Here is a 27,513-nt window from a genome sequence, read left to right as displayed (position 1 = left end):
AGCAGGAGTAGTGGTAGGGATGCATGAAAAAGACTCATAAATTGATTTATGTGACCATTTCCCTTTCTTCTTCTGAAATGTCATATATGTGACAAAAATGAAATAGCAGATGCAAAGTAGTACTCATTGGAAGGTTGCTTCTTATTGAGTATGAATTCAATATGACTGGCCTTTACATTTTTAGTTTGATTTCAGATCTCGGTGGAGCGCAGTGGCGAGGATATAAATAAAACTGTGCTGAACCGCTTCATGAAAAAGGAAAGAAATGGTTATTATGATTCTCTCGGTATGAGGAAATGAAAGGAGACAGAAATGTGGGGCTAGGGGAGCAGGGAGAAAGAGACTACAGACATGCCAGTGTACCTGGGCATCAGCTCTGTGAAGGGAGGAAGAGGAGAAAGAAGAGGAGGAGGAGGAAGGGTGGAGAAGGAGGTCGAAAGCAGCACCACGCTAGCAGGAGTTACATTGGAAGAGCCTGAGCAGACGCTGCTGGGAAGAAAACAAGGAGGGGGTGCCATTGTCAATTCTGGCTCTTTTCATGAATTTAGTCATTCAACACAACTTTGGATCCAAAACAGATTTTTCTCTAAAATCTAATCACTGGAATACAGTGGATGCTATCAAGTAAACATACAGTACAAAAAATCATATAATATACTTTCAATTTTTGTAAACAGACCTTGCAGTCTATTTCTAAAACTAGAATTACAAGAATTCTGGACTGATTTTTAAATTTCACAACTTCAAAAGAACCAGATGGCAGAAGGAAATGTGTGGATGGTGAATGCTAAAATTTCTGGCCAAACTCTGTCACTGTCTGCTCAGCTTCTTCAAATGTTCGTTTTGGCAAGACTTCTTTTCTCTTTAAGCCCTATTCATGAGCAGATATGTTCTTTGGGAGGGGGGAAAACAAACTTTTCATGTTGATTGACACTTCATTATTCACATCTGTGAAATCCTGTCAATTTAATTGAGCTATGCCAACAATTCTATTTTTCACAAATCTGCATTTTCATTTCCTAATATTATGTCATATGCATGAAGTGGATGGAATTTCTGTTTTAAATGCCACACAATGTTTATTTAAGACATGTTTCAATACTTTTGCAAAAACCTTAATGTAGAATATCTGTAAAACTCAACTAGCAAAACTACTGCATTAAAATTTTGCTGCTATATTTAACAAATTAGTAGATTTTCCCTTTGGTTATGTGAATAGCATTAACTATGGAAGCAAAAATGTTGATTGTTCTAGTTGTATGACATATAGTTATTGCAATGAATAGGTTAAGTGAGGTTTTTTTTTTTTTTAGATAGTTTTAGAGAAAGAAATGTTCTATACAACAACAACAACAAAAAAAAAAATCTGAATCAAGCAGAAAAACAGACTTTCTCTATAAATCATATACTTCTAGCCTTTAGTACCCTGATTAACCATTTTGGCAAAACCGGTTATGTTAGCTGGAGAAGACTAAAAGAAACCAGGGCACCGATGAATGTATGCGTCTTATCCTGGCATCTGATCGATAGCCAATTAAAAACCACTCCCTTGTCATGTGTGGATAGAGTGAGTGACAGCTTGATACCTGTCAAAGTGGGGGACATGTTTAATATTTATTGATGCTATCATCTCACCTCATCTTATGGCTGGCAATAAAGCTAAAGCTCCTACAACCTTAGCATTGCAAACGAAACACCCAAGTAGCCTTATTTTAAAAGGTCCATCCTTCCATCTTCTTCTAATTATCTACCTCATCTTCATCATAGGGGAGCTAAAGCAGATATCACAGGCCAAGATTCTTGCCATGTTCCAGACACCTCAGAACTCAGATGTCAGGACTTGTGAGCGACATTATTCCCGAGTTAGCGGATTCTTAGCATAGTCGAGCTATTAGAACTAAAAAACATATTCAGAGATAAAGACTAATCACTGCTCTGCGTATGACTTAATGAGTTGAAAATACAAAACAGTGGCAGTACAGATTAAAAGTTTAGTTTTACTATTGTTTATGTTCAGTGCCGCCATCTTGGATTGATAACTCGGGGGTACGTTGTTCTGCTTCAACTTTCCGAGTGGGAGTTGAGGGGGTGTTACACAAAAAAAATCCGAGTTATTCGGGGAACGCAGGGCTCCCATCAGACAGCCGTCCACGCTCACATTCACACTTACAGCCAATTTAGAATCACCAGTTGACCTGGTGTGTGTGTGTTTGGACTGTGGGAGGAAGTTGCTGCCCAGAGGAAGAAAATGCAAACTCCACACAGAAAGGCCTCAGCTGGCTGGTCGAGGATGTCAGAATAGTTTGATAGGTTTTGTGTGTGCTTTTGCTTAATTTAATCAATTTCTATGGCAACTTCAAAAATCGATCATAATTATAAAATTAGTAATAACATGCACTTTTATGCAGCTGTACATTTTTAGGTACAGTCACTCACACTTTAGGGTGAGAACTTTAAAACAAAATAGAAGATGGATGTCATGTAAATTATGCTGCTTCCATGTCAGCTCTTTCAACTCCGTGCCTACATATCCTAGAATAATGCAGGTGCAGAATAATAGGTGAGAGAGCATGAATAGAATCCTAGCTGAGGTATTAGGCCGGAGGAGATTTACAATATGTATGGCAAAATGCACGTAAAATTAGGTAATTTAAAAAAAAAAAAAAAGAGAACACTTTAACTTTTATCCATTAGTATAATGAGATTCACTTTATTCCACTGCTGAGTTTTGCTTTACTCGGATGAGCCCTGCTACCACATAAGTATCTCTCCCTTGGGGCAGATAAATAGTGTTACTCTAAAACCTACTCTCACACAAAGATAAAGACAAATATAGTTTCAGCTTCATTTGTAAGTTATTACTTACAAAGGTGTTAATTTAAACACTATCTGGTGAATAATAAACAGCAAGACTGACAAAATGGCTTTATGCATAAGTAACTTCCAGACATAAAAGCACTGATCTGTTCAACATATGCATGCACCTATACACTGCTGTGTTTGAGACCTTTTTTCTTAGCTTCCCCATCTCTTCCCCTTTGAATCCTACTTTTTTTTTTTACTGTGTCACCAAGTGTCATCAGCCCTATGAAATGACCCTCATCTTTAATTTCCTGCTTCTTTCTTTCTTTCTTCTTGAACTCCTCTCCATCCTCTGTTCTTGATAACTTGTAACTCACTCACCAGACACCAAAACACACACACGCACACATTCAATCAGAAGACACAGAAACGCATGCTGGTGTGGCTGGTGAAGGGTAAACAATCCTTGCACTGACCAGTCAAGCCTGGGCTTCCTGGAGAATGTTTGGGCAATGCCCTGGAACTCTGGCTCTATCAAACTCTGTCAGGCACCACTGGATTCTGTGTGTATGTGTGTAAATGATAGGATAGAGCATCAAGGTGAGGTTTCAAAGTGAAGAAAATACAAAATACCCTCTCTTATCTCATCACGCCCCCTCCACTTTTCATCTGTTTTTATTACCACTTTATGTTAATAAGAGTTCATAATAATTTGTATGTCACTGTAAGTAACTATGACTGATGATGAACCTGTGCTTAAATAACATCTTTATAATGGTGAGACTGAGCTGCAAGAGTTTCTCAGTTCATCAGTAAATGTATTACCATAAAAGCAATCAGCAACTATTTTGAGATTTGATTGAGCCTTAAAGCAATTTTCTTGCATACGTAAATTGCAAGATAATGGGAAGCAATTCTAGGGCTTCTGGTACAGAAATGCTAAAATATTCGTTGTTTTAATAGTAACTTTGACTATTAAACTTAATCAGTAGACTGCTATAGGTTGTCCAACACAAGAGATCTAAAGACTAAGAGAATAGTCGATGCAGAAAGTTAAATACACCAATTATGCGGTAAAATATGGCACGATCTGTTGTAGTGGTGTACCCACATATGGTAATTCAAACCAACTCACAGAAAATAAAATCACTGGTCCTGTCGCCATCCCCTCACCTCAAACCTTTGCTGCACCAAGTTCTGCTGGAGGTTTCTCTCTGTTAAAAGGGAGTTTCCCCTTCCCACTGTTGCCAAATGCTTGCTCATAAGGGGTTGTCAAATAGTTGGCTTTCTCTCTGTATTATTGTAGCGTCTTTACCTTACTTGGCCTGATATGACGCTTTATAATTAAAATGGAATAATTTCCTTTTTTTTGGACTCTAAGAGCTGCAGGAACAGAAGGGGTTAAGAGGAGGGAGAGACAAACCCCATGTCCATTACAGAGGCACAACTAACGCACTCTATATTAAAAGTGAAAAATGAAGTAGGTTTGAGGACCGTGCATAGCATCAAGGGCACATCCATAAATGTGATGTGCCATAAATGCATTTCGCTGCCAGTGTCCATCCATGCCTTTATGTGTGTGCAGTGGAACTCATTTGCATGTGTCTGTGTGAACAGGCAGATCGATGTAACTGAGACCCTCCAGCCATAGCTGTAAGCTGGCTGTCTTTGCGAACACGAACATGGTAATTGAGGCATCACACCATTCTCCCTTTGTCTCTATGCAAAACATGAAGAGCTAGTTAATGGTCCAGCAGCGATGAACAATGGAGACCACTTGCAATGAATGCAGTGATGGAAATAAAAGAGTAAGATAACCATTATTATTCACTGTGATGCTGTGCACAAGGGCATGATGCTGCCTTCCTCAAAGCAAGAATTTATTTAAATACTTGTGCTGTGTGTGTGTCAGAGTATGTGTCTACTGAGAATAAGCACCTTGTTGAATTTTATGCTTTTCCTACTACAGTGCTGTTGTCTTCACTTGACTATGTCTGCGAATGTTTGTACATCCATTCCTATATTTTCCTTTAAAAATGTTTGACTGATATCCACCAATGTGTATGACGCTGCTGTGAATGAACAGGACCCCGTTTTTCGCCCAGCTGAATCCATCATTGCCCCGTTTGTCTGGATCTTGAATTGGTCGTGGTGTCTATAACACAGCCCCTCTTTATACACACATACAGAGAGTGTAGCTGTGGAAAAAGCCCACTTTACTTTGTATGGTTGAGAGTGCAGCTTCAGTGAAGATCAGTGTATCCGTGTGTGTGTGTGTGTGTGTGTACGGAGAAAGAAAAGAGGATGAACAAAAGCTATACAGACAAATCTTTGCACAATGTGTTGGAAAATCTCGCTGGACAGACTGAACAGTTGAATTGCAGCCAAATGGAAGAAGAAAAAAACATATGCGTGCATGTGTACTGTGTGGGAATAGATATTTGCCCTCTACTCATGTGCTGCATATATGATTGAGAGTACAGTAAGAGTTGCGAGTCTGTGTGTTACTGTGTAGGCGTATTTGAGGTGAGATGGTAGAATTCAGAGTTGGGCATGAGTCAAAGAGCAAAATGTTTGGAACAAGCAGAAATCCACTCACTCCCTTTGTCTGCTCAGCTGAATAAAACATGTAACTACACGACAAGATATTCAGCTTCCATATCATAAAATCATTTAATGTTTAACAGTCAAGACACTCAAGTCTGGCAAGTTATGTTAATATGTATTCGTCAGTTATTATGATTGCCTACATTGTCTTTAGTAATATATTGCAATGCATGAGCCTGTGGCACCAATGTAGTCATTGCAGGGAAATGTGCAGCAACATCTACTAATCACCTGAGAACTAAAAGTCCAATTAATTACTTAAACACCTATGCTCACAATGCCCCACTTTACAATTTTTTAAAAACATTCCATCATAACAATTATCTTATCTAAATTGCGTCATTAAAAATGACCCAAACTGAACCTAATTGTACCAGACTGCCACTTTAAGCCCAGCTGTACTAAAAGAAAACAGAATATAATAAATAAATAAGTAACAATAATAACTATAATAATTTGAAACAAAAATTGAATTTAATTAAACTGAGCAATATGCAGAAAAAGATTTCCCTGAAGCGTGAAGAGTAATTTGCATTAGCTGTGAGTCATTTTGGTTTAAGGTTAAACGTTAGTTCAGTTTAACAGTTTTTTATCCTTACTGAAAAAGGTAGAGTAATAAAGCTGAACGTTCCACTCTCATTATAAAACAACGTTAAAAAAAGACCCTTTGATTCAGTGTAAACCCAAGAGGTAGAGCGAAATCACTTTGCAAACCATGTGTCTGCCGTTATACAAGTGACACTACCTAAACCTTTCATCTCAGCTGTTTTAAACAGCTCCATTTCTCTATGTGGAAACTAATTAGAGAGCAAAGAACTATGAACTTCGAGCCAAAAAAATGATCAAAGAAGGTTTTGACCCTGCCAACATTTTCCCCCGGGTGCGGACAGCGCCATTATCAAGCTGATGTCTTTATGTTGCATATTAAACGATGGTGAGCGTGGCTGCACAACGCAGAATCACTGTTAATGTATGGTCCTTTTACAGGATCCTCTCTTACAGACAGATTACTATAATCTGGATTAAGATGGAGCTGCATGTGATGGTTAACTTAATATGCAGCCGAGTCTATGATGCGTACGAAGTGTGTAAAAAGATACTAAAATCTGGGAAGGCCTTCACGAACCATAGGGAGTGGCTAGGGACTTAATCTACTGTGTGCATGTTTACATCAGTATATTCATATCTACCTCCTCCAGATGAGCAGTCCAGCTCCCATGGAGAGCAGCATAATGAGGGCAGCCACAGACACGACAACAATGATCACCACCGGATTCTGTTCACTGGACGCCAGTGCCACTGCAAATAACAAAACGTAGTTATTACACATATAAACACACACACACACCTTAACCGAACAACATAAGTAGCAGTTATGAGCCTAGGAAAGAATCACAGGGACATTTGTGCACATGATCTTGCTGACATTCAGCTGAAGAAGAACACGAGCTGAGGACAAATTATGAAGAAATCTTTTTTGCTTTAGTAAACAAGAAGCACTGACATCAACAGAACAGCCTCATCTTTACAGTCACTGAGTAGTTGTTCTAGATGCTGTTTTATACTCTAGTGTATCAGCTGACATACAATTATGCACATTTTCATATTTTAAATATTTCTCATCCATGTTAGTTTCAAATGTTTAGAGCTCGCTGAACTCGTCTGTGTTGCAGTGGGCGCCTGCTACATCCTGTTTTCTTACACTACCTACACCTGGTTCCTCTCATGAACATGTTACTTATCCAAACTGCATTTTAGTTTAAACTACACCTTAAAGCACAGTTAGAGTCAAACATCCAGCCACAAACAATGCAGTAATTTTCAAGCTTTTATTGCAGGTTTAAGGTTGACAGGACGACATGTTGAGATGTGTTTTCCTACAGTTTCTTTCCTTTGTTTTCATTGTTACTTTACCTTCGTGCATGTAATGCATGATTTGGTCAGTTCTTAACTGAGTGGGAAGCACAATTCCAAGCTGTTTAGGCTTAAATGTCAGTGTTGATTAATATTCACCGTCTCCCACACAAAGTTAATTGACAGATAAATGTAATAAGCTGTATGATTTGTTAGTTGGTGATGCAGTATGTGGGGCGATTTTATGAACCCACGAATAACAAAAACAAACTTCTTGAATTGGACAGCCAGCCAAAACCTTTAAGAAGTGTCTTCGTGCACGTCAGCACCGCTTTTAGCCACTCACACATTTGAATCTATTCTACTGTGTCTACTGTGTCAAAACTCTTTTAAGAGGAGAAACTTGTATGAGGCTAAGACAGAAGCTGTTTTAACGCTGTGAGAGGGTGCATGATGGCATGTGCACAGTTCACATCACTCGTGTCAATTTTTCTGCCTTAAGCCTCAGTTATATTTTCCACGTCCACGAGTCCACTCGGGTCTGCTCGGTCTGAGTGACAAAATGTCGTCATAACACGGGAAGCGCGAAGGTCGGTGCAGATGTCTGTGCGCTTGGCTGTTTTTTTGTGACCGCGCAGACTTGTCAGCAGAGAATTGATATTATGGCTTCCCGGTCATCGAGTCTCCAGCTGTCCGTGTCCACAACGGAGTATAATCAAGGCTTTAGACACCTAATGGTGCCGACTGAACTCCTGATCTAATTCGCTGTATTAGAGCTTGGACAATGGTCAGTCATTCTGATACGGAGATTAATTTTTCAGCTAGATGCGATTTTGAGGTCCATGATAAAGTCACAATTGCAAGTGGTCAGATCAGGAGCACAGAGAGTGCTGGAGGTAGGGCCTAAATTTGTATCAAGGAATCACAAAACGTTTCGATCACACATTATAAAAGTTTCTGCAAAAGTAATGCACCCCTCTGGTGCGAAGCAACACCGCTATAATACTATAAATTCTCAACATTCCTCTTCCTGGAGAAATACAATGGTTGAAAAAAATATATTTGTGAAAAGTACAAGGCAAGAAACAAGAAGGATACCAGCCAAACCCTGAGGTGGCATAAGGGACACTATATCAACAGGCGCAAAGAAGAAACATTTCACGGCTTACTGCTAATATCTTGAATCTTCACACATAATCTTAGACACAGTCACATCCCATATCTGTCTCACTAGCAGCACGCCTCATTGTGTGGGCTGGCCAGGTGCCTGCACCGAACGCCTACCCAATCTGCCTGGTCTAAGAGAAGGGAGTGGGGAGAAAGGAGAGAAATCAAGGAGGGGAAGGGGGAGGAGGAATAAAACTGCTACTCACACTCGCCAAGTGTCTGCAGCTCCAGGGGAGTGCTGTACGCCCCGTAATCAATGGGCGGCGGGGACGAGGATGAGGATGAAGAGGAGGATGATGTAGAAGAGGAAGAGGACGTAGAGGAGGAAGATGAGAGCGGGGAAGAAGACAAGGCTGAGGAAGGAGCTGGTGTTGAGAAGGGGCGGATGAGGAAGACATATGTGGTGCCGGGCTTAAGGTTGTTGACACTGATCCGTGTGGCGGCAGTCTTCACAGTAGAATAACTCTGATCCTTTTGTTCCTGCAGAGATCGAAAGAGAAGTGAGAAAGAGGGAGGGAAAAAAAACAACAAAAGAGAGAAACAGGAGAGGAAGAGGTGGAGGAGTTAGACGTGTAGGAGGAATTCATTTGTGAGAGGGATCATTCGTTTCCGAGGCACAGTTTGTAATTCTGGGAGATGTGCAAGACAACTTTGTAACAAAATCAGAGGCTTCGGTAATGTTTCATTTATTGAGACAGTGTTTCAAAGAGTCAGACAGTTTGGCACGTCGAGTTAGGAGTTTTTAACTTGCTTTTAATAAGGGAGCATTACTCATTGCTTTGGGAATAAATTATAAAAATTCCAGAAGGCAGTAACAGTGCGACTCCGTGTAAAGTTTTTAGAAAAACAAATATGGTGCTCATCTGTTGATGAGAATGAGTGACACCTTCTACAATGCAGAAAAATGGGCTGAGTGAGTAACACATTCAAATAATTGCAACACTTGCTTTGTAATATACTTGGTTTTGCATGTTATTTGCAAAACATCTCCATTTAAAACAGCAAGTATAAGAAGTCTGCCATGATTGACACGGATTCTGGTTCCCAAACAATGAATTTTAAAGCTTTTGGCGACTCCTTGACTTTGTGCAGCATCTGCATGAAGTTGATCTGATGGTTTTTATGAAAATGGAATTTTTCCCAAAAGCGTGTGTGTGAAGGTCATTGTAGTCTAAGGAGCTTGGATTTCTTTAAGTTGCTTGAAGACGTTTCACCTCTCATCCGAGAAGCTTCTTCAGTTCAGTTCCATAGGAGGTCCATTGTGCCTCTTTGGGGGACACTCCTATAGGGCTTAAATCTGGGCCTCTCCATGATTTGACCTTAGAACTGAAGAAGCTTCTTGGATGAGAGGTGAAACGTCTTCAAGCAACTTAAAGAAGTCCAGATGCTTTTCTTTCCAAGCTCCTTAGACTTCCCAAAAGCTTCTTATTAAGCTTAATCTTGGTCGGCAGGTCAGATTTTTATATGGAGCTTTTTGAAAAAAAGTAGCAATAAAACATATCACATCATCATCAGCTTTAGCCTAGCTCAGTAGCAAATGTTAGCATGCTACAAAGCCTATCTGAGCGTGATGGGGGAAAAAAAAAATCCCCCAAAGCATCTGTATGTTATGGTATTATTGTGGCATTATGATGTGAATAAAGCAGCCACCGTGCCCACATAGAGAGCTGCTACATCTCTATGTTTTGTTCATTTGTGAACACAGAGGAGGAAATAAAGACAGCAGAAAAGTCAGATGAATGACACACACACACACACACACTGAAATAAAAAGAGATTAACTGAGAAACAGAACGGTTGCTGCTGCATAATGAGCGTACCCTGCAGAGTGAGCTAAGCTATGTGACAAGAGCTGACAGGAGAGAACTGAAGAGGAAAATTTTGGGAGTCTATGTAGATCTGAAGCGCGCAACAACAACAGCACTCTGAGCTGACACTTTCCAAAGTCAAGTAATGAATACACCGAATTAATCATCATTAGTCATTAACAGTGTTAATCGTTCTTATTGTCAATAATGTTTTCTAATTATTATTCAAATTACAAGTTTAAATAGTTCAATTTTTAAAATGTTTAACAAATCATTAAATTAAACAAGTGATTTTAAAATATCATTAAACACCATGTGGGCTCAGACGATGACTGTGCACTGTGGTAAAAGAGACAAAGAAAGAAAGAGGCAACATGCTGACTAAACAAAGCTTTTCTTTCTTAAACTTTAATCGGGTTTCTGCATTACCTTTTCATTTCATGGCTGTTTAACAATTTTCCTGTCTTACTGTCAGTTATACTCCTTCTATCACTTAAATTCTCTTTACTCATCTGTTTCCCACATTCTGCTTTTCTTCCCCTACACGCAGTCCCACTAAGCGCTTTTTCATTTCTTTCTATCGCTGTCTTACAAGCATATTTCCAACAAGTCATTTCCCCATCTTCCTCTGTCTCAAATACCCTCTTCACCCCTCTCTTTCTATCTGTTACCACAAAAGCTTTTTATCCCTTCAAAGTACACCACAATATTCCTCTTGTTACCTCTTCTTTACCCCGCATCTTTCCCCACCCACCTCTCTTCTAGATTTGTTCCCGTCTCTCTTTTTTCATATAAAGATCTGGGAGTAGAGCAGCAAGGAGCGGAGCTTTAATAAATATGATGAAGCATAGGGAAGAGAAGAAAATGTGAAAACTGGTGAGAGCTTGCCACAGCCAAACACAAAGACCTGGCATTGCCAGAAAACACAGTGTGTGAAAATAGACAAGTGTGAGTGTGACAGCTGTCATTTTATGTCCACGACAGATTTACTGTAAAGACTAGTCGCAATCTGCTATGCTATGCAAATGAGCGTGACACGGCAGATGAAATTACAGCGTGTGTTCATGAAAGAAAAAAAAAATTAATAAAGATATTCATTTATACATTAACTGGGCTATGAATGACTCTAAAAAAATTCTGGAAACAATAAATGGTTGCATTTGAACATATGGCCTTCTGTGATTCTGTAGGGAGTGTTAAAATGTAGCAATCTCGGCTTTTGTGGGAATAATTTTGACCTCTCAGAGTAGCTCTTTAATGTCCTTTCATCAATACAATGGTACTATTATAGTACATGTGAAAAAGAAAATTAGTAACGAAAATACAAATAAAATCTAGATTAAAAAAAGCACAAGTGAAATGATTTCAGAACTTGGAAAAATCTTAAAACAAAACCAAAATATAGAGTTTTGATATTTGTTGGTTTGGTGTAAATTTTATTACAACTTGCCTGATGAGGCATTGATGGAGGTGATTATTATTGTAATACCTGTACTGATTTTTCATATATACCTCCAGCTCAAACAGCTGAAACAAGAAAATCTCTGAAAACTGAAACTAAACTAGTTTAAAAAACAAAAAGTCAAACGTGAAATAATAATAAAAACTAATAAAAAAATATAAGACATGAACATGAAACATAAGCCTGTTAGAGCTGTGTGGTACACGTCTATTATAGTGGCACGGCCTCCCTGTTTATCTGCACTCTGTTCTGTACAGCAGGTTCTGTACTGCTTGTTCTTGCTATTAATATTGATAAACCTGTTATAGAAGTAAATTTGATCTTTAATATCAGCCACGAACATATCTCACTTCATTCTAATGGCAAAGAAAGAACCTCCAGAGTGCTGAACTTTTCCTCCAGTGAGTTGCTGAATGCTATTTATATCAAGCAAACACGAGAGAAATTAAAGTTTACCGCAGCTTTACTGCAGTGAGGAGTGGGTTTAGAAAATTTGGTTGGGCATCAGAAAGTCACCAGAAAACAACGTACTTCTGAGGGACTCCATATGATGCATGTCATTCATTTTGTGAGTTCTTTCCACTATAGTTGGTACCTTTAAGTCTTTCCTCTCTCTCTTTGCACCGATCTGTGCATATCTAATAGTAATCTTATCTGTCTCAGGCTCTGGAGCTGCATGTTCCTGATCTGCAGTTACTGTCCCAACAAACCTGCAGGGCATTTATTATTATATTGCTTGCCGTGTCTCTGTGCACGTCTTTCATGTTTGCTTTTCCTTCATCCCACATGGTGAAAGTAGATGGCCCAGAGCATGATTCTGCTGGAGTTTTTCCACTTTCTTCAGTAAAACTTGTGTTTTTTTCCCCCCTCCTCTACAAATAAGACTGAATTCAGCTGATATTTATGATGAAGTAACAGCACATATACCTTTTCATAGTATTTGACTTCATATCCAGTCCGGCTGCTGTTGGGATGAGAGGGCTCTCTCCACACCAAGGTTATGCTCTTCTGTTCGATCTTCTCTGCTCGCAGTTCGCTGATAAGAGATGGTGCTACAGAGGGAAAGGAGGCGAGAAAAAAGAGGAGAAAGCTGAGTTTAGGTATGGTGAAAATACAGTGGCTACAACTATGATGTCTACCTTGACTCAATGAGCAAAGGTTAAAGAAGGAGTACCATCAACTCTCTTAGAGAGAAGAAGCAGGCACTTATATATAGTACACCTGAGTGGATTTCCAGATCAAAAGGAAGAGAGGGAAAATGTCTGCATGAGAGGGCTCATAGGAAAGTCAGGTATAAACTATGAGAGGTAAGAGATTAAATACTGAAGCTAAAACATGTCAAAGCAGGTAGCTGCCCATGAGTAGACGAAGGCTGTCTCCCTCTTTCCGTGTGTGTGTGTGTGTGTGAATGAACAGCTCCCAGATCCTGTACATCGGGATTGACAATATATCAATACCAATATGGGCTGAGTGACAAGTCTTTATTGACACAAGACAAACAGACAGAGGCACTCTTAATCTTAACTTTCTATTTCTTCTCCAGGTCTCTTAATTAAACTGACCTCACTTCAGTGTTTTCAGACTGAATCCAGAAAACTGCACTGGAATTTAGCCTGACACATAATTTGGCTCTTATTGATCACGCCAGTGCAATACATGAGGAATGATTCTGTTCAAAGCTCATCCAAATTTAGATGCAGTGCATAATGACAGTTGCTCACAAAGCAAACACTCTCATTACTGATGAAAAACTAGTTCTTTGATTCTGTGTCAACAAATGACAGGCTGCGCATAGTATGATAATCAGCAAACACCACCCACTCTTGCTTAAGTGCTAATTATACGGCTAATTATACCATGTGTAATGAAGTTGCAAAAAGGGTTGCCAGTCAAAAATACTAAGAAAAATTATGCGGTGTATTTAGCTTAAAAGGCCTTTATGTTAGGAAGGAGTGGTGCCATTAAGGCTGGGCGACAGGGTGAAGGAAGTGGCAGAGAAGTTTACGAGGGGGATTTCTAGATTTCATTTACTTAAATGCACATCAATACCTTTAATAGCATTCAAAAATATCCAATTAAGTTCCATATTTTCTGTGGTTTATTTTACTTCCCTTTTGTAGTGCTTGCTCTTTTTTTTTAACCTTAATTCATTCCGACAATAGTTACCGATTCAGTTCTTTCCAGGTCCATTTCTTCCTTATCTCCTCCTTGACCTTTAGCCATCAGTTTGTCTTATTGCTCCTTGAAAAAGGCTACACTAATGAATATTTTCTGTCTGTCACTCACACGTGAACACATGAAATACTGCACACATATACACATGCACGACCTCCTCTCAAACAGCAGGATAATAGTCATTTTAGGCAGCAGATCAAAGGCAATCTGTCAGCATTGCTCTCTCTCAGTGTCCACCTCCATCTGTCATTTTTTTATGTCGCTGCTAACACAGGTATAATGCATTCTTCGTGATAACTATGTGACTTTTTGTTTCATGTTGGAAGTAAGGATGTATATCCATATGTGTGTATAGGCTGATGTCAAGTTTGCCAATGGCCACTGCAATCATAGATGCGTTTTATTTTTGCCCAATCAAGCTGAAAGAGGGAAATCCGGGCCATATGGAGACTATTAGTGTGAAAAAAGGATTCAAAAATTGATTTTTTTTTCTTTTTAATACAAAAGAATCATTTACTTGGATTCAGTGATATTAACACTAGTTATCACCAACACACCAAATAAATCCAGACATTCCTCAACAGCCGTCTCAGAAGGATTCTCCACATTCGCTGGGCAGACACAATCAGTAACATCAAACTATGGGAAATAACTTGTCAACTCCCAGTAGAGGAAGAAATCAGGAAGAGAAGATGGTGCTGGGTAGGGCACGCTTTACGCACATCGCCAACCAACATCACCAGGCGAGCTCTCAGGTGGATCCCCCAAGGCAAGCGAAAGAGAGGCCACCCAAGAAACTCCTGGAGAGGACACCTCGAGGCAGAAGCAAAAATGATGGGCTACACCTGGACCCACCTAAGAACGGCCCAGGACAGAAATCTCTGGAGATCTACCTTTGGCGGCCCATACCCTGGGAGGTGTGACAGGCAGTAGCAGTAATAGTAGTATCACCAAGACATTAATACTCACTGAACACTGTATTAGTTAAACCTTGCTAGAACATGATAGGAGGATCTTTTGCCTTGAGTACTGCCTTAATTCTTCAAACCATAGTTTGGATTAAACAAAATGCTGAAAACACTCTTCAGAGATTTTGGTCTCTGGTGACATGACAGCATCACATAGATTTGATGCAAATTTGTCAGCCGACTCTCCTTTTCCAACACATCCTAGAAAGCTCTACTGGAAATTTGATGACTGTGGAGGCTATTTAAGTATCGGGAACTCATTGTCATTTTCGGGAAGCAAGCTGGAAATGATTTGATCTTTGTGACATGGTGTTTTCTCCTGGCCTAGCCTCAGCTTCTTCTTGTTCTTCTCTCTTCTGCTGCTTTAAGGTTTGATGTGTTCAGACATGGGTTTAAAGATACTCTTCTGTATATCCTGGATGTAATGTAAAGAACCCTGGTCATTCTCCTCCGACCTCTGACATCAACAAGGCATTTTCACCCAGATAATGGGCGCTTATTGGATATTTTCTCTTTTTCGGGCTACTCTCCATAAACTCTAGAGATGGTTTTATGGAAAAAACCCAGCAGATCAGCATTTTCTAAAATGCTCAGTCCTGCAACAACAGTCCCTTAAATCACCTTCATTCTGATGCTCAACTTCAGCAGGTCACCTTGACCATGTCTTCAGTTGCTGCCATATGTGTAATCAGTTTATTCTAATAAGTATTAAGAGTGAGCAAAGGTTTTAAAAATAGACATACATATTAAGAGCAGTTAGAGATCTTTTGAAAATATCATCATTACTTTGAGTCCTCAAGGTATTCTGAAGGATATTCCTGCATAATGTGAACACGGCACATTGTACAGATGCATACACAGTAGGGGGAGAGTAGTCGTGGAAGCCATAGGCGCTCTAAAAGTTGTTATGATGTTAATGAACACGACACACGAATGTAAATAGACATAAGCAAAAGAAATTATTTGCGGTGATTAATGAATATGCATGGGCATTAATTAAGTGGGAAATAGAATAAAGGATGTAGATGGTATAGTTAGGAGAAAATAAAGGGATTACCTCCACGATAAATGAAAGGACTAGACAAACAAAAATGGAAATAGTAAAGGTATTGGGAGGAAAGAAGAAAGCGAAAACTGTTAGTAACACTTGAAAAGGTATTTAGGTCAAAATTAAATTTTTACCATTAAAAAAATCATTAAGCTTAATGTGTTTAAATTACAGAAAATAATTACCTTCTATGTTTATGTGTTTAAAAACTGCTAATGAACACTATTACTTCATTTTTGATACAGATGGCTCACACCTATTTTCTCTATTATTTATTTCCTCTGTTAAAAACATGCACCCTAAATAGATGGAAAATTTATAGGAATCTAAAATACGTAATCCTAATCTTATTAGAGCTCAACTATTTTGAGTGAATGCTTGAACAGACAGTCCCTACTTTCTCAAAGCCTCTGACACTCAAATACAAGAAGAAAGGTAGCTTAACATACTAAAGCAAGAACACAGTGTCAGCCTGCTCTGGAGGCTATTGTTTGCTATTCTTTCCTTCCTTCTATGCTGAATTATGCATAAGACTATTCCCTTCCTCCAAACCGTGGATCACATCACAGCTCAATCTGACACACAATAAACAAGTGTGCACTACAATGCAAAAGTAATACAAAGGTTAAAGTGGTGCTTCCACCTCAGCAAAGAAGCGCTGTAACTTGTTCGCCAGACAAACTAGCATCAAATTTGCCCGTATTTGAAGTGCTTTAGCACATTGGTTGTGCAGACTGTACTATTACTTTTTTTCTGCCCCGCTATCTACCAAATGTTTCTTTGAGAACAGAGTAGGGTTCATCTCTACTTTCAGCAGATTTACACATTTTGAGGTTATATTTTTACAACAACCATAAATACAAAAAAAGTTAGGACGCTCTAAAATGTAAAACAGAATGTACTGAGTTTGGAAATCTCACAAACCCATATTATATTCACATTAGAAGACTGAAAACATATCAAAGGTTTAAACCAAGACATTTTTGCTTGTTTAGTATTTTTGATGGCAGCAAGACGGCTCAAAAAAAGTTGGGATGTGGGCTTCAAAAATTCAGTGGTACTAAACAGAAAGAGCTGGAGTCGAATTTTGCAATTAAATGTGTTAATTGGCAACAGGTCAGTAACAAGCGACAGGCAGAGTTTCTCAGAAGTTAAGATGGGAAGAGATTCACTAATTTGCAACAAACTGTGTCTACAAGTTGTGGAATAATTTCAGAATAATGTACCACAATGTAGAATTGTCAAGATCTTTGAAATGTAATCATCTTCAGTACATAGTATGTATTAAAAACGGACATGAATCTGTTCAGAGGCTCAGGAACAAGAAATAATTGTCTGTGAACACAGTTCACCCTGCTATCACACAAATGCAGGTTGAATCATGCAAAGAAGGCACCACATGTACATATGATCCAGACACACCACCTTCTACTCTGGACCAAAGCTCATTGACAATATGCTGAGGCAAAAGTGTTCTGTGGTGAATTAAATTGAAATTTGTGCATCTTCTGGACTAAAGAATAACATTCACCTTGGTATCGGCACACAGTTCAAAAGCCGGCATCTTTGATAGTATGGGATTTGTTAGTATCTGTGTCACTGGCCGCTTGGATGTCTGGAAAGGTGCTGACAGTGCTGAAAGGTGTGTACAAGTTTTAGAGCAACATATGCTCCCACAAACTAGTCTAGACTTTCACCAACGGAAAACATTTTTCTTAGAATGATACATTTTCTCAGTTGAAACATCTGACGTGTTTTCTGTTGTAAATAAAATATGGGTTCATCAGATTAGGGAAAAAAAGAGCCCCAGCTTTTTTGGAAAAGGTGAAAAAAAGAAAAATGGTACTGCACTACCGGTGTGCTTGATCTAGATGGCCTGAATAGTTCAGTGACTTTTTCTCTCAACTGACCCACTGAGAAGAAAAGCAGTGTGTTCCAGGACATCCTGATTTATAAACTAAGCACTGAGTAATAATATGAAATAAGAAAAAACTAATTGCTGCTTTTTGCCTTTCAGCATCACGTAGAGGAATGAGTAACACACTTTACTGCTGATTTTAGCATGACTCCAAAAATATAAAACATGACAAATCCAACATAGCGTCACATCATATTTTCAGAGGACTTTCATCCTTGCTCCCTGCGGCTTGCAACCTGGCTCCTGGGCAAAAAGCTGGTTGTGCTGGTTCTCTGTGCATTTATCATTTGCAAGGATTAAACAAAACATGAGCTCTAATTAATTAAAAAGGGGAACAAATTAATCAGAACAAGAGCATAAATTAATCAAAACGTGAAAAACGAATGAATCAAAATGTGTGCGCACATTTATTATGCACAAGATAGCATTTTGTGTACTCAATATAGTAAACTATAGCCTCAGAAGATTTTCTTTTCAGTGTCTACTGACAGGCTTAGAAGATTTAGCCATTTATGAAGGCAAGTAGATGTGAAAATACTGTCCATTCTCCACTTCAACACACACTCAGCACACACGAGCATATGGGAGAGAATAGTGACTGCATTTGGCTTTGTGTTTTAAAAGAAAAAATCGGTGCAGACTTCTCTTTGAAATGTGTTTTTGACACACATTTACACAACTACACTCACATAAAAACATATACAACTGCATGATGATTTTCAAAAGCAATATAGAAGAGGTGATGGCTATGCAATAGAAGTGCACGCCAGACATTTCCAGTCCCTGATCTTGCAGCAGAAATCGCACGGCAGACATGCTCATAGGTGCCCATCACAAAGATAAATGGCTTCTGATAAGGTCCTGTATGAATGCCTTGCAGTACATATACCAATCACTAACACAAGTATAGGTCTGTAGACTCTAAAAGGGACACTGTGAATTTTATAAAAGTGATGCATGTACAAGTATAGTAGGTATATTTTGTGACAAAATAGTAACCAGGCTACAATTAATACAACTTTGTTATCATATCAAATCAGGTTGTGGCTCTCTGTCAGTCATTTTAAATAAGAAAGACTCTCAGCAGGGAACTTTAAATACTGGAAGTTCTTAGAAAGTTGCTGGATCATCATGAGCTTGTGAATGTCCTGGACATGCAACACATGGAAAGGAGAGCTGATACAGCCACACTACATGCCCCAGTGTGAGCAGCAGTGATCCTCTTGGGGAATCTAGAAAACTCCACCTGTTGATGTTGGTTTGACTAACATTCAGACTGGAAGGTAGCAACTATTTGCTCTTCCTGCCACATGCAAGCGTGCGTGACAGAATTCTACGTATAAATATTATGGACACATATCTGTCATGCAGTCCATGGCTTTAGGGTAGAGAATGGAGAGTGTCAGGTTTGGTGGTGTATGAAGCAGTTGGGATGAGAACTAACATCTCCAAATCAGAGGCCATAGTTCTCAGCTAGAAAAGGACGGAGTATCCACTCAGGGTCAAGAACGAATTGCTGCCCCAAGTGGAAGCAGGAGAGGGGAGCGGGAGACTGACAGACAGATTGGTGCAGCACGTACCATAACAGGGATGCTGTACCAGTCTACTGTGGTGAGGAAAGAGCTGGGCGTGAAAGTGAAGCTGTCAGTTTACAAGGTTGATCTACATTCCTACCCTCACCTATGGTTATGAGCTGTGAGTAGTGACCAAAGAAATGAGATTGCAGATACAAGTGGCAGAAATTAGATTCCCCTCAAGGGCATCTGGGCTCAGCCTTCAAGACAGAATGAGAAGCTCAGCCATTTGGGAGGGGCTGAGAGTAGAAGTACTACTACTCCACATCAAAAGAAACCGACTGAGGTGGTTTGGGCATGTGACTAGGATGCGTTCAAGGTGAGATGTTTTGGACACATCCTAGGAGGCTGTGTATTTAATTCAAAGGGACCCTGATTGGTTTAATCTTCTAAATACCACAAATGTTTATTTGAAATAACTGAAAACTAAGTGATAACAGAGTCAAAGAACAGCAAATAAGCTGACAAGTAATCACATGGATTGTGCTTGTGGATCACATACAATTGGCAAGAACACAACCGATTTATATTTTACAAAATATTTAGAGTAATTGTAATTTTTTTTTTAAAATAATGTGTGTTTTTCTTTAGATGACTAATGAAATAACTAATGGTGATTTTAAAAGAAATGTAGTTTGCAAATATTTATTTATTTATGATTGCTTCTTAAGGTCAATCGATCTTGGGATCACCAGAGACTCCAGTTGTTAGTCCATGTATGTTAAATATGTTGGCGCTGAAACTAAACTCTTAAATCAATATATGTAAAGTGGAGGTTCTGACCCTGGTATCATTATTTAAGTTCAAAAACTGTTGAATTTAAAATACTGAATGTTTACACTACTATAAACAGGAACAGGACATGGTATCTTAGATTTGTTTCTTGGTTTGGTCTCTGATTTGCCAAATACCAGCAGAGCAGTTAATCTCCTAATACCCGAACTCTTCCGCTGCATGAATTCTTAATTTCTCTTTGCTATTTTTTTACCTGATTTTTGTTTCTGATAAAAATGTGATTCAAATATGAGAACATTCATTTAAAATTTCGATAGAACAGTGGCAGCATAACGTCCTTGTAAGTGGATATCAGCCACTTGTAGAGCAAAATTTAGTATTTTAGTCTAGACAACCCAAAATGTGATGTCCACATATGTGGACGGCAGGTCCTAGGAGGCTGTGTTTTACATTGTATGTACAGTTAAATGATTCTCACAAGTAAATCTTTTTTATTAGGATGGACTTAATACGTTGTATCAAATGATCTTTCAGCATTTTGCTCCTTAGATGAGTTAAATACAGAAGTGCAGGAAGCGATAACTTACTTTTAGAATTGTGTGGGGTTAAAGAACTGAAAAGGCTTTAACAAAAACCCAGGTTCTCATAAGTTCATCTTCAGATCCACTCAAGAGCCACTGCTTTCATTGCAGAGACTCTGGAGGTTACATGGCAGCTCTGTCCTCTCTGTGGCAAGTAGATGTGTGAATAGACTTTGGCAAGAAATGGCACCCACTGCTGTAGGCTCTTGCATCCAGGTGTACGGAGGCAGCTGAGGTGCAACTGGCATCTCCTTTTTGTTATCAAAGGAGACAGGCAGAGGAGCTTCTCTCCCCAGGGGGGACAGCACAAACAGGGCCGAACATCTCGGAGTCATTCTTACTTTTTACTTCTTCCTCACATCTGTGGATCCTCTCCCTGGGAATTCTCTCTTGCAGTCTCTCCATCTCCTTATCTCCTTTTCCCCAACACAGCCATGTCTCCGTCTTTGTTCTTAGGGGAATCTGTTGTTCCCTCCAGGTTTGTGCCTCCGCTGAGATGGCATCCATTTTCAGAAGGTGATTTGATTGTTCTACTTCTCACTAACTTGTGCTACCCCATGTGTCAACGCATATTAAAGACAGTGAATGATTGCATGCGAATCTATAATGAAAAGATATGCACAATGGTAGAAAATGTGTAAAAGTTGTAGACAGGAGTGATTGAGAGAGCCGTATCTGTCACGCATGCGCTTGGTAAAAGGGTCAAGAGGATGCAACAGTGATGATCCCTCTGGGCATAGCACCACTTACTTCTGCCTGGAGTTAAAGGGATAGTGCAACAATGAGCCTGACAGCAGAGGACTGGGAAGCAAGCGCCACTCTCTGGGATGGAAAAATGGAGCCAACACATAAGTGCCAAAAGCTCCTGTTTCTTAAATGGCCTTTTGAGCTTGGCTTCAAAAGCAAATCAGTCCCTGTAGACCAGTATGTTAAAAAGCCCAACTTTACAGGAAAAATAAACATGTTTACATGTCTGGTCTCCTGCAACTTGTCTCCTGGCTCACCAATCACTGCCTAATTTGTTTTATTTGCCACTTGGACACCTAATCCCAAATTGCAAACACAATTATTCTGCCCAGTGCATCATAAGAGTGAAGAAGAGCAAGTGTGGAACAGGAGAAAAGGAAAGATGAAGATTAATAGTAAGACCCTGCTTCAGAGCAGGGTGAGGAGATGCAGTCAGACACAGCTATTATCTGCAGTGTTTTTTATTCATATCAGTACAGGAAGAAAAGAGGAGCAGAGGTGTTTGGAGGGAATGAGTCTTGTCTAGGTGTAACGCACACACACAGACACACAAACCTGGCTGTGAGTGGGAGGAATGGTGCAGGGACGGCACCTGGATGAAGCACATTTTCATCTCAGCTACTAAATTATACGTTGCAAGGACACAAATCCACACACCTTGGTGGATAGCTGTGTGGATTTGTGTCTAAATTTGTGTCTGTGTAGGAGACCAGCATTTGTGTGCGCAACACCGGAGAGAGTCTTAGGGCTGGCCTGATTGAATGTGTCAGTCAGTAGGTGGTTGGGTGAGAGACAGACCAGAAGAGCCAGCGAGACACAGAGGCTTTTCTGTATGACATATTCAAAAAGGCTCGATCAACATAATCCAGCTGTGCCAAAACACCATGCCCTGAAAATAGGCTACCAATAAACTGGTGAATTTTTTTTCCTGCACATACATGTGATCAAATCTGGAAAAGAAAACACCCTTAACCTGTTTACATTGCCTTTGCACAGCGTACAAATCTGGCATGAGACGCCCTCACCGGGGGAGAGAGGCTGGGGCCAACTTCTTTAAACTGCTTTTGACAGCTGCACACTGACTGATTCTGAACACTCTCCGGGCCCAGCATGCTTTAGCCTAAAGGCTGAGGCATGGTCTGATCATGACATGTCCGTTAAGCCAGACAGCCTCTGCCCAAAGCCTCCACCAAATAAAAAACACAGGCCGCGCACAAACCCTCGCAAAAACACAAACATACAGATAGAGTGGCTGACCCAAGACTGCTGCAGGAGGTTGGCTAAGAAGGTAAATAAAGCTCTATCTGCCTTGACAGACTTGAATAAAGGGGCAGTGCGTATACACACACAAACGCTGCATCTTTACAGCCTCCATCCTTTAGCATGACACAGCAATCCGAGCATAGTCTAACTTCTTTGATGACAGGATCTGATTTGGAGTGTGATGATATTTGGATCTTTTGGATCTTCTTAAATGCAAAAATAACAGATGATGTACTACAGGTTGTTATAGAAGGTTGTTGTAAGCAGCATTTTCCAATTGTAGTTCATCTGGGAGCCAGTTTTAACTGGACAGCGGGGGAGAAAAAACTAGGATGACACAAACTTGCATCGACAAATGAATACAGATATTTTGAAAGTGTGCTTAAGTGCAGCTCTTGACTAAGAGCTGATATTACTTGAGGACTGTGAGACAGACAGCAGCTATAATGTAAAGAGTAATATAACCTATAATAAAGAGTAAAACATGAGCTCTTTTTAAGATGTATGACAAAAGCTGCAAAAATACATCCACAGTCTTCCATTTGAAATGTAGTCTTTTATTAAGTTAATAGTTTAATTATGATCAAGTGATCATGGCTGTGGATGTTTTTCCCCTTCTTTCATCCTGTTTATCCCCCTTCATGAAAAAACTTCCAAACAAGCATTCACACAAACACAAAACCGTGTCTTGAAAATTAAGGGATGGATTGACATACTAAGCATTTGGCGCATTGTTAAACCTCTGCTGGATAAACTGTACTGTAACCCCTCCCCCTGGAATTTTATGCATGAAATTGTATAAAAAGATGCACGGCGAATGAGAAAAGAGGTGTCTGTGTGCGTGCAATGTTGGTCTGATGAGCTGAACTGTCTGTCACCCACCTACCGCTGTATCAGAGAGGAGTGTACTGTCATTCAGAAAGACAGCTGCATCTCCACACAACTTGCTCTCTCTCTATTTCGCACAGCAGGACGCAGCCGCCTTCCCCTCTCCTCCAGCGACTAACCCCACAAGAAACCCAGACGGCGCGCACACACAAACGCCGCCACGCTCTCCACAGAGGCACGATAAAGACGTCACAGAGTATTAGAGAAAGTGAGACATGAAAAGCATTTTGGAAGTTTGAACTTTTTCTCTCTAGTCTGCTTGCAACCTTAAGCGTTTTCACCTGTCTACCCTCTCCCGGCAGGGGTTTCGACAAAAGATGTGCATCAAAGATAGGCTTCATGATAATATGATTATAAGGAATACGCTGTGTCTTCGTGTCATCAGCTATCTCCGAGCTTTGCTTTCATTCATACGCATTCCTCTACAATTCCCTGAACAACAAGGAACAGCCTGTAAATCCACATACAGAGTACACACACTGAACACTGAGAGTGCCTCTTCATAGACTCCAATTATAAGCCAAGAGGTAGGCAATTAAAATTCCCATCACAGGGTGACAAAGCGTCTTAAGTGGCTGGGCTATAGTCCTGAAAAGTAGCTTGATGACTCTATTCATTTGGTGCCTGCTGAAGCCTCACCTTCCCATCACTTCTAATTAAGGAGGCAGAAAGGATCCAAATGCCTTCATGCAAAGGGCTGAAGGGGGGAGAAGGCTGAGAAGTGTGAAAGTGAAAAAATAAAAACGGCAATTGGAAACTAAATGACAAAGAAACAATGTTTCATACCTTGGTATTTGAAGTGTCTCTTTCGTTCACTGAGTGAATGGAAAAAACAATATTCAACACCCCCCTCCCATTATAATGCAAGAAAAGTCTGATCCCAAGTTAATTCAGACTTAAACTTTAGTTCAAGTCTTCAAACGCAAACATGTGTACCATAGTTTTTTAAGGTACCCATTTGATTCAGAGAATCAGAGACAACCCCACCCTCAATTAGCTTCCATTCGTTTTTTTTATCTTTCTGCCATAGTAGGCAATGTGAATAAGTACATTACCCAAGTACTGCATGTAACCTTCTTGTACTTCATTTAAAAACATTTTTCTATTTCCTTCTAAACCCTGCTTTAATTTTAAAGGAAAAATATTACATTACTTTATTTCATTTATCTGAAAGTTTAAGTGACTTTTCATTTCAATATTTAATAGTCGTTTTGTAATAAGTTATGTCTCTTGTATATTTGGCTTGCACCCCCATAAGCAATATTTGGTTGGGCTCCCTTTTCTCATATTATGATTTTATTAGTTTTTCTTATATACATATATTATGGATATTTTGTGTAGGAATTGCAGCAAATTTGAACTTCTTTCATAAGTATTGCAAGGTCTCCATCACACTTTTTTCAGTTTGTGTGGCCTTCAGTTTTAAACATTTTATTCTTCTGCTATGCACCCTGTGCTACTTTACTTGCTTTAAGTCATCTTTCATGCTTTATGCTTCCTAACTTTTATCTCAAAACCATCTCACCCTAACGCTTGTCCACACACAACTTTAAAAATGTATTAAGCAGTTTTGATATGTACGTCTTTAAAAATATGGTTTCAGATCGTTGTTTCTTCTTTTAAGTCTTCTCGCTTTTGCTCTTCACCCCTGCTCCCTTTTCTCCACATCCAGGCGTTCTCCTCACAATGCCACACCGCTCTCTTCTCTATCCCTCTACTTCTATATTCATTCCCCTCTCCTCTCCTCCCTTTATGCATCCATCTCTAAGGCCTATGTATCTCCGCGGGGACCAGCCATCTCAAAGCACGGCCAGTAATCCTCTCAGGATATTGAAATGCCAATCCTTCCTCCCTGACCTGCACCTCCACCCCATCTCTACAGCTACCCTGCATCCCTGTCTTCTTCCCTGCCTTAGCTAAAGGGCTTTGGATGTATCACTGGGGGCCACACACACACACACACACACATATATATTGAACAATTCTGAAGCAAGATATCTTTTTTTAAGAAAAGAAATGAAGCATGGACCAATGTACAGAAATTATGTCATGCAAGCACAGCAAAGTATGGCCATAGACACATGGTCTGGTGCACTCTTTCGCTTATATATGCACCCCTAATCCACCTCGATATGGCGCCCCATGAGCCTTAGGGAAAATTGATCTCCCGTTTACCCAGCTCATGTCCCATCCCCTCCAGTTTCTATCCCCTACTCTTCCTTTTCCCTATTATCCATCCTTGACACGCCATGCAAAACTCCCCTTTCCCCCTGGTGGCCTGGAGAGTCCTGATAAAACCCCATCTGCATGGGAGGATGTGCATGTGCAAGCATCCAGTTCAACTGCATATTTTCAAAGAATTCAATTTGTATGTCGGTTTTTGTAAGGTTTAAAGACCGACAGTCTCTAAACTGCTGTTTCTAATGATTTGCATAAGATTCTGATTTTCCAATGAAAGCGGGCGAGGGAGAGAGAAACTTGTGTTTGCATTTTATAGATGAAAATTGCCCCTGGTGTATCTTGCATGTGCGGCTGGGGCGGCGGGTTAACATGGTATAGTATCCAGCAGCACTTTCTCTCAGCAGCTCGGTTCAGATTGTGCCCTTAAGTTGTCAGGCTTTCTCCACCCTCAGCTGCCAGTCAAAAAATGCCACCCACTGCTAACAAGCTTACTCTGCACCGAAAAACAAATATGGCGCAATCAGGAAAGGTGGGAGAAAATAGTCCTAAGAGAGAGAAGAAGAGAGATGGGGGAAAAGAGGGCAGTGGTGATCATGTCAGGACAGGTGATGAAAAAGGAGAAGATAGCGGAAAGAGTGGCAGTGAGTAGGAGAGAAATTACCATCTAAGAATAGTGAGCTTATGGGGAGAGCAGGGAAGGATGTGGGGAGGGAAATGAGGGAGGAAATAGAGGGTAAAAAAAGAAGAGATCGGTTTACAAAGGAAGGGAGGAGGTTAAGAAAAAGAACAAAGTAATAAAGAGATGATGAGGTGGCTAGAGAAAAAAAAAGGCCAGAGTGTGAGTCTGCTGATATGTGCTAGCTTTGTTCCAAATCCCTACTGCAGTATTTATAAAGGTCAGCGAGTTTTGATATGTAAAGTCTCGGTGGGGAGGTGCACACACAGGTGCGGACACAAAGCTAAGGTCCATACAGAAATGCTTTTTGCAATTCTGGAGCTGACCTGGCTTTACAGAACTTCAGACGGTATCCCGCAGATACATAAAAATCAGATGAACAACAAAATGAAAACCGGACTTATCATGCAGCGACAATAAGACCAAGTGAACCATTATTGAATTTGTTTGCAGGCTTTGTATGTCAAGTTTTAATATTGCGTCATTTTAATGATCACTTCCGCTTCTATCTGATAAAACTGAGCAGATCCTTCATTGACCTTGAGGTAAACCTCTCCCAGAGGACTTTCAACAGAGGGTAGCTCTCCTAGAAAATGCAGGAATTATTCTGTGGCACATTTCACACACTTTTTTTTTTCTTCCATCTGTCTCACAGACAGTATTAAACACCACACACTAAATGTCAGCCGAAATCCTCCCTGTCACAGAAAGTCTTCTAAAACCCCTGCAAAACACTCTCTCCTAACCCTTGTCCAATCCTCCTGGACGACACGGTTAGCCGCACAACTCATACCTTAATACCTCGTAATAACCAGAAATCAGTGCCATGGTAACTGCTGACAAGACAGACAGACAGAGGAGATAAAAGTGAGAAAGGTTTAAAGAAATGTGACAATGAGGAAAAAAATGCTCACCATAGGTTTGTACTTCTGATAGAGTATCCCAAACCCTGGAGTTCGGGATTTTACGCAGGAAGCTGAAGAAGGCCAAGTTGTCACTTGCTAGTCACGTTCACAGATTTTAGCTGTCTGAGGGATTTTTTTGGTGGGTGTGGTTTAA

At 40.0% G+C, this 27,513-nt stretch overlaps 1 protein-coding gene across 1 annotated transcript in view; it reads right to left on the bottom strand.

Annotated features, from left to right (window-relative positions):
- epha10 (EPH receptor A10) overlaps window positions 1–27,513 on the bottom strand; it is a 162,463-nt gene that overhangs the window by 19,108 nt on the left and 115,842 nt on the right. The window contains exons 6-8 of the mRNA XM_004548931.5: window positions 12,628–12,752; window positions 8,637–8,910; window positions 6,600–6,708 (exon numbers count right to left, since the gene is read on the bottom strand). Of these exons, the coding sequence (XP_004548988.1) occupies window positions 6,600–6,708; window positions 8,637–8,910; window positions 12,628–12,752 (508 nt within the window). The remainder of the gene's footprint in view (window positions 1–6,599; window positions 6,709–8,636; window positions 8,911–12,627; window positions 12,753–27,513) is intronic.

Source organism: Maylandia zebra, linkage group LG22 (genome assembly GCF_041146795.1).
Source record: "Maylandia zebra isolate NMK-2024a linkage group LG22, Mzebra_GT3a, whole genome shotgun sequence".
NCBI classification, from domain to species: domain Eukaryota; kingdom Metazoa; phylum Chordata; class Actinopteri; order Cichliformes; family Cichlidae; genus Maylandia; species Maylandia zebra.
This window is presented reverse-complemented; position numbering and strand designations above follow the sequence as displayed.